This window comes from Pteropus alecto, unplaced genomic scaffold (assembly GCF_000325575.1).
Source record: "Pteropus alecto unplaced genomic scaffold, ASM32557v1 scaffold40, whole genome shotgun sequence".
Taxonomy (NCBI): domain Eukaryota; kingdom Metazoa; phylum Chordata; class Mammalia; order Chiroptera; family Pteropodidae; genus Pteropus; species Pteropus alecto.
The window spans coordinates 14513341-14521627 of NW_006431919.1; the positions used below are offsets into that span (position 1 = coordinate 14513341).

General features: G+C 45.8%; 1 protein-coding gene across 1 annotated transcript in view; it reads left to right on the forward strand.

Moving 5' to 3' along the window:
- Window positions 1-8287, forward strand: part of TENM2 (teneurin transmembrane protein 2) — an 845679-nt gene that overhangs the window by 767571 nt on the left and 69821 nt on the right. The window contains exon 15 of the mRNA XM_025042998.1: window positions 8026-8236. Within this exon, the coding sequence (XP_024898766.1) occupies window positions 8026-8236 (211 nt within the window). The remainder of the gene's footprint in view (window positions 1-8025; window positions 8237-8287) is intronic.

Genomic DNA, 8287 nt, shown 5'->3' on the forward strand with positions numbered 1-8287 from the left:
AGCATCCCCTGGGAACCATAATTGCGTGTTCTCGAGCCCCACCTTAGGATTAGAACTTATATTTTAACAAGGTCCCCAGTGATTCCAATGCTGGTTAGAATTTGAGAAGCATTGGTTTAAAAGGTTTTTGTAGATGTCGTTTATTTTGTTTTTTTGTTCGTTTGTTTGGGTTTTTGGTAACAAAACATTCAAAAATAAAACCGAACACACACTGCAAGCTCACTGTCATAAAATTTCTACCCCCACCGCCATGCTTGCATGTGGGGTGGACCAGATGCCCCAGTAACTCCAGGGTACAGCCAGAGTCATGTTAAAGAGAGGACTTACTTGGATCGTATCCCCGCCTTCAGTAACGATGCCTGGGTTTTCCTAAGCAGCCTGAGCTTTCTTTGCTACCTCCATCCCGAAGAGTAGGAAAGCCAGCAAAGCAGCTCTCAGTGGGGCCTCCACTCTGCCAGATCTCTGGTCGGACATGATTGATCTTCCATTGCTAAGTCATAAGAAAAGCCAGAAGGTGCTTTGGAGCAAGGATCTTTGGCCTCGGAACTCAGAGACTGACAAAAAGCGTTGGCAAGAAGCAAGAGGAAAACTTCCAGCAGGCCTTCCAAAAGGAGAGCTAATACAGTTTTACTCCTTGCAATATTTAAGAATGGAGATTGCTCCATGGGCAGAGGGGGGGACGCCTGCAGGACGACGGTCCATCAGGCAGCCAGAGTATTAATGGCAGGTGAAACCTTCCAAATGAGCACCCTGTCAGCCAATCTATTGCTTTAAAAGGTTGGCAATGCAGGAGACCTCACAGAGGCAATGAAGAACTAATCTCATATTGCCAAGTTAAATCAAGTCAGCCTTGCCCGTTCTTTTCACTTCTTAGTTACATCAAGTCAGAATACTTTCAATTATCCCTCCCTTCCAACTTGTCAGCAAGCGTTGGGTAAAATGCAAATGGAACAGTGCCCTTCCCTGGTGGTGAGCAGGAAATATCATTAAGAATAGCCTCCGATTATTGAGGTCCTCCTCTGTATTAGAGCAATGCCTTCATCATCTCATTTCGTATGTACCATCGTATAGCATCCCCATGACCGTTGGGGAAGTAGGTGCAAGTAAGTCCATTCTGTAGCTGGGAAAGCTACACGAGTCACAGGAGGTCAGTCACTTGCCAAGGTTGCATTACGTAGCTAATGAGTGGTAGAGTAGGTTTTAAAACCAGACCCTCTGACTCTAAAGCTATTTGCCTGACTAGGCCAAGAGCCCAGCACTAACCTGGGCACATGGGTCCCTGAGCTTTGCAATGCCCTCCTTGAAATTTTCTAAGAGCTTCTCCAGTGGCAGGGACTGACCAGGGTCAGAAATGCTGCCTGGGAAGAGTACCCCAGCCAACACTGGGACCCACATGAGCCATGATCGTCTTTTGGGGTACTCTCTGACCCTCTAACATCCCTCACCCCCAGCCCTATGCATGTGAGGTTGACCAGATGCTCTGAGATGCTAGGTATTTGCATAATGAGATATCTCAAGGCCCAATGCCCGGCCTCAATTCCAGAGAGCAGTTTGATGGGTAGATTGCTCCCACTGGCTAGAGGCGTTTTTTTGTTTGTTTGTTTGTTTGTTTGGCAAAATCATGTCAGATCAGGCTATCAGAATGATGCTGATACACTGATTTGGGCAACTCAAATTGTTTATATGGACTGGGACCGAGCCAAAGAATATTTTCCAAGGGCCCCACAAATGTTAGGCATGGTCGTGCAAGAGCTTACCTTAAAACAGAATAACTCCCAAGGCAAAACGAATCCCATGGTTGCTGCCTTTCTTTTTACCCAAGATCCCCTTCATGTCTCTGGCCTTTGACCTTTGCCAGCAAGCGGAATGAAGATGCCCTCTGCCCCCACCACTCCTCCTTCCTTTCCATCACAAAGGTTTCTTTCTCCTTGCCCCAACTCGTTGCCACTTCCCTTCTCTCCCCTGCTTCATCAATTGTCCACCTCCTCTATCATCAACGGATCTCAAAAACGGCCCTAGGATTTATTGGGCTCACCACCCGGATTCCCTGTATATTTCCCGGGGAAATGAGCAATTGGCAAGTACCTTACTCCGTGTGATAAACAAACCTGTATGAGACCAAAAAGAAAGAAGAATGTAGAAATGACCGAGAGGCACTTAGTAGGTCGGTAGGTGCTCACAAATGTTCTGAGTACCTTGCATGGATTATTTTAGTTAATCTTCCCAATGCTCCTGTGTGATATAATCATCACCCTGCCTGCTTTGTAAATGAGAAAGACAGAACACAGAGACGTTGATATCATACCTGAAGTCAGTCTGTTAGCAAGTACATAAAGTGCATAATCTTTAATACACACCTTGTTGAATTTTTGTATATACATTCACTGGGATAGCCAGGCGAATAGGTGAAGATCTAGAACATTCCCAGCAACCAGAAAGTTCCCCTAAATTTTTCCCAGCCAGTAGCACCCCATGAAGAACTAACAGGGTCAATGCTTTCTACTATTATTGATTAACTTTACCTGGTCTTGAACATCCTATAAATGGAGCAGCATATACTCTTTAAAGTCCACGTTTTAACCAATCTACTCTAAGGCTTCCTGGCCCAATGAGCAGAGGAGGTAGATTTGGTGGTTGGTGATACCTCTCATCAAACCATGGTCTAGAAAGAACGGGGCTCATTTTTAAAATCTGAGCTACTGACCAGTTCCCAGCCAGGTGCTGCATGCAGACACAAGCAGAGAGTTATCTATCTATGGCACGTAAAGTGAATGGTTGGCATTAATTTGTGCCACCCTGCCACAAAATGAAACCGAGAAAAGTAAATTTAGATGTTTCTCTGAAGCCTTTAATACCCAAGAAAGCCGGAGAGTCCATGCAGGTTGAAGAGGAAGTCACATGCATACCAAGCTACAGGGAACAAAAGGCACCAAAAATTGAACAAAATCCTTCCATCCGGATTCTCCATAAGCTGCACAGTTTACAAAGATCAAAGAGGAAAGTAAATGAAATAAACACCCTCTCATTCCTGAGCCCTTCCTTCCCTCTGAGAATGATGCAGTGACTCAGGCAGCCTCCCCAGACAGAAGAGACATGCGAGCATCAGCAGAGTCTGAGACATCCCGATGTTCTGTGGCTTCTCAATGAGCTGCAGCCTGCTCAATGACCAGTGGCCCCCTCGCCCTGAGCATAGCCTTGCTAGTAAGTGTTTAGTTAAAGCTTTGAGGTTAAATCTCTTAACTGCTTAGTAACCCCTTTAAAAATCCAGCAGAGCAAACTAGGCAGGGGCTGGAAACAGCTGACTCGAACCTGCAGCCAGCCCAGCAGGTAAATGCCACCTTGTGCCAACGGTAAGCAGCTGAATGTTGGAGGGGGGGGGGGTGACTCTCCCAGGGAAACAGTGTGGTCCTCAGCGGCCTACACTGCCAGGAATTAATTCCCAGGCATCTCGTTTCTTGTGCTGATTCCTTTTCAAATGCTCACTTCAACCAGCCACATTCTTTCCCAGCTGTAGGAGAAGACAGGCCTTCCGAAGTGATTTCATCTCATGGACACACACAGTGTCCCTGGTTGGTGGGTGTCCACTGTCCTGTCTTTAGACTTTCTTTGGGAAGTTAGTGCCTCCTCCTTCCGATAATGAAGACAGGGGTGATGGCCTCATTGGTTGCCTTTTCCTGCCTTTTATCCAAAGCTGATTCTTAGCCATTTGGATAACTTACTCAGCTTCTTTGAGCCTCAGTTTCCAACTCTATGGGATGAGTGAGATCATGATAATGGGGATAAGACACAGCTCGTGGAGTACTCATGTACCGGTCACCATACCGAGCTCTGTATGTGTAAAAACTGCTGTAATCCTCCCAACGGCACTTTTTACATTATCATCTTCATTTTATACACGAGGAAACTGAGGCACAGAGCAGTTCATGGCCCAAGGTCAGCAGATCGATAGTAGCTGATCTGAGAGTCAAACCCGGATACCCTAACCCGAGTCTGCAGCTTAAAGAATGCAGTATTCTGCTTTAGAGGGTTGACAGGAGGGTGTAAATCAATATATGTACTGTAAATCTTGTTCAATCTATACAACTTATTATTACTGTCAATTATTATTAAGTTATCACTATCTGAAAACATAGCATTCTTTCCAGGATTTGACCTACTATAGCACATACCAGTGAATAACTCTAATCAGGGGATATTAATCTCACATTCAGTTTTTATAACCTGGAAATTTGAAAATTTCAGGGAGTTTCTGGTTATAGTAATGCCTACAGTTCACTGAACATATACTATATGCCAGACCGATATTCTATATATCAATTTATTTATCCTCTATCCCATAACCCTATGTTATACATACACTATTACAACTCAGTTATAAAAGCAAAGAAATTGAGGTTCAGCAAGGTCAATTATTTTTTTTAAGATCACACAGCCAGAGTAGCTGATTCCACAGGCCAAGCTCCTACCTCTGATGCTATGAGATTTTTTGGCTTTTTATCTTGGGAATTCAAATGCAAAAGATTCAATTTAGCATGAACCTGATTTTTGCTTCACATGCCAGAACTGTTATGGAAGATTCTCTCTGATCTTCTTTATCAAAAGCAATAAAAAAGGACGCCACCTATTTCCCAGAAAGTTTCTCCACTCCCGTATTTCTCTGAAATGGCTGTTACAATTAGCACACGACGTCTGTGCGTGGCACACAGCCAGAGCTGGGGTGTAGCACGCGTTCTGACAGAAAGCACCTACATGATTCTCCGCGGCCACGTTGCACAGAGGGAAGCAAACGAGGAACATGTTAGGCAGACGCAGGACAGCGCCCGGGTCCCTTTCCCATAACTGCTGAATCGGAATCGAGCCCTTTTGAGGATTCTGCAGAACTCACTCACCAGCCTCGCGTCGGGGAATCCAACCAGACAAACGCATAAGTAGGTAGGTAGGTAGGTAGGTAGGTAGGTAGGTAGGTAAATAAATAAATAAATAGCCCGTCCAATGTCGTGAGGGCTGTGCCACTTTTGTGCTCCTGTTGAATGAAGACATCAGCAACCTCTCGGGTCCTGAACTGGCAATTCAGAACAGTGTGATTGCCTGCTTGATTGTTTTCAAGATAACTGCAAGATTGTCAGTGACAGGGTAATTTACTGAAGATTGCCATGTCAGACTGCATGCGAGGGGGCTTGCTGGCATAAAGATGCGATTCTCGTGACTGACAGGCCACTGGGAGATTGGAGTGCCAATTTAAAGTTCACAGTGTCGTCTGAAAGTGTTGAGCGGCGGCAGCCCATAATCACGCGCCATGATGAGGTCATTACCGGCATCACGTATGCTCATGCTTAATAACGCACGGAACCCCAAATGCACTTCCCTGGAGCGAGTAGATGTAAATACATAGGAGGAAACCATTTACAGCCTTTTTTTTTTTTTTCTTTTTCTTAGCATTTGCCATCTGCAATTGCTGATGTGTTTATAGGATATCTCCTGCCAGACAGGCCCCTGAATAAAAAGCCCAGAATCAACAAAACGCTGGGGCAATTTGAGTCCTACACTTTTGAAGCGCTCGCAAGTCCAGAACGAGTGGCTGGACTGGAGGGGGTTGGAGGAGGAAAACATTCAGTGCTTAATTGGAAAACTGTCTTAACTTACTCTTTGAGCCCGCTGAGGTCCTCAAGCTGGCCATGTGGAGTGGGTGGTGATCGGGTTGTGGATGCGAGCGGGCACATGCCCAGCTTCAGGAGGGAAAGGCCACCAAGGATGCATGGGATTCCTTAATGGGAAGAGGCCGGACGGCCTTAAAAAACTCTGTAGCGCCGATAACTGGGTTTCTTCCCATCTGAGATGCTTCTGCAGCTGCCGAATGATGCGCTGGCAACATGTTTCAGCGGGATATTTTTCAATCGAAAGCAGGCATTCCATGGTAGATTCCTTCTGTCGATGGAGGGTGATGTAAAAGGCAGAATACAACGCTTTCTTTTCTCTTCGTTGTTCTGTGAAGGGCCCTGGAATCCACTGGCCGATCAGAACAAGGATCCGAAATGGTGCCTCCGCATAAATTTCCTGATAAAATTCTGCAATGCTGTTTCTTGGATCTGAGATTTGCTGGGCCCTGGGGAGCACCCGATTCCACCGACACATCAGGCTGAGGTCTTCAGAGCTCCGACTTAGAAAGTCTCTAAATTTAAAGCATGTGTGCCTGCTCACCCTCCTGTGTCTGCATTTCTAGGAAATTTTGTAAACCTAAATGCGTTATGAGGCACACGAGCAACATTTGCCCATGTGGAAAATGAGAGGCTAGTTTTAGTCATTTAAAGCCGAGCAAAACACGCAACCTCCTAATTTGTTTGTTTGCTAAAAAGAAAGTAATGCATTAAAATAATTGTACATTAATTGCTAAATTACAGTGGAACTTTGGTAAAATTACATATTTCAATTTCATTAGCAGAACCAAACGAGAAAAGTAATGCCAAAAAAAATTACACTGCAGTAAATCTAAAGCACATAACCGAGCCTCTGATTCAGCGTTCCAGTACAAGTGTTTGTCAAGTCACAGCCCAGGGTTTGAGTACATGTTTCTATGATGCTAATTATGGCCCCAAAATGCCTTGCTATCAAATCCAGGAGATGTAAGCAGGTTAGTCTCCAAGCTCATCCACTGTGTGTTCAATCAGTTCCCGGCAGAGTGATTCAGGGTTGTCCAACTAATCCATTCTAACAGGGAATTCCAAGGAGCGTACACTGCCCTAAATTTTCCCGTCCTCAGCCAGAGCAGACAAGTGAGGAATAGGAAACGGTCAGTTATTCATTCAACAAACATTTGTTGAGTGTCCAAGTCCGTGGTGGGCACTAAGAAAGACATGAATGTAGAAACAAATGAGACACTGTGCTTCTCTTCAAAGAGCTTATTTTCTAGACAGGACGATGAGCAGACAATTAATTCTACAGCAAGGAAGTTGACATTAACGATTGTTTCTAAATTCGATGGTGCATTAGAATCACCTAAGAATCGTGTTTAAGATGCAGGTTCCCGTACCTGCTCCTGGAGGCTCTTGCTGGGGAAGTCTGGGATAGGCCCTTGAGTCTCACAGGCTTTTGATGCAGAGCCATTGTCCAAGAATCTCTGATTTGGCGGTACACAGAACAAGAATACCTTACCTACCCAGGGCCATCATCAGGAAGGCTTCCTGGAGAAGGAGGCCACACCTAGCCTGGGCCTGAAAGGATGAGTCATATCTGTTTCTCCCACTATATCGTCAGCTCCTTAAGGACAGACACCATCATGTGTTCTTTGTCCCTTGTTTGATTTCCAAAACATGTCTGGCACTCAAATATTTGTTGAATGGTGGATGAGCAAATAGGGAACAGCCCAGAAAAGAGATGGAGGGACAGGAATCCAGGCAAGTCAATTAGAGTGTTTACAGTCCTGCAGGTATGTGGCCAGGTAGCACCAGAAGCAACTGGGTGAACGCGTGGCTTAATTTCAGGGTGCTCGAGCCAAAGGCATTTCTCCACATTTCCAGGAAAATATAAAAGTCACCGCATCTGGTTCTCAGCTGGTCAGCAGTGCCTTCCCTGGTTTAGAGGGAGAGAGGTGGAATGTTTTTCTCCATTAAAACGGGAGTTAGAGCCCCGTGCGTTCTGACTACTCGTGCGCCCGTTAGCACCGGCCCCTGAAAACTGGCTGCGGGCGATTTGTGTGTGTGTGTGCTGTATTGTTTAAAAGCAGGGTGTTCATTTTTATTTCCAGCCACTCAAATAATAGTTGCTCATTCTTGAAAAAGTAGAAATTCCAGAAAAGAAAAATGAAGGGAAACGCTAATCTACTACTTGGGGATAACCATTTGTCAACATTTTTAATTATTTCCTTTCAGCCTTTTATTTTCTATGCGTATATATCGGAATTATACCAGGACTGTTGTGTGAAACTTGCCAGATCAGGCCCTCGGGATGGTGCCCAGGACAAAGGTGTTAACACCTGTGAGCGGCTTAGTTTCATGAAATCCACTGACAGGCTGTCCTCTGCCCTTCCAGATGGCCTGGTGGACTGCCTGGACCCTGACTGCTGCCTGCAGTCGGCCTGTCAGAACAGCCTGCTCTGCCGGGGGTCCCGGGACCCCCTGGACATCATTCAGCAGGGCCAGACAGACTCACCCGCAGTGAAGTCCTTCTACGACCGCATCAAGCTCTTGGCAGGCAAAGACAGCACCCACATCATTCCCGGAGACAACCCCTTCAATAGCAGGTAGGTGCCCTCTGTCGCTGCAGGCCGCTGGGGTCACTGGGTCCCTTCCTG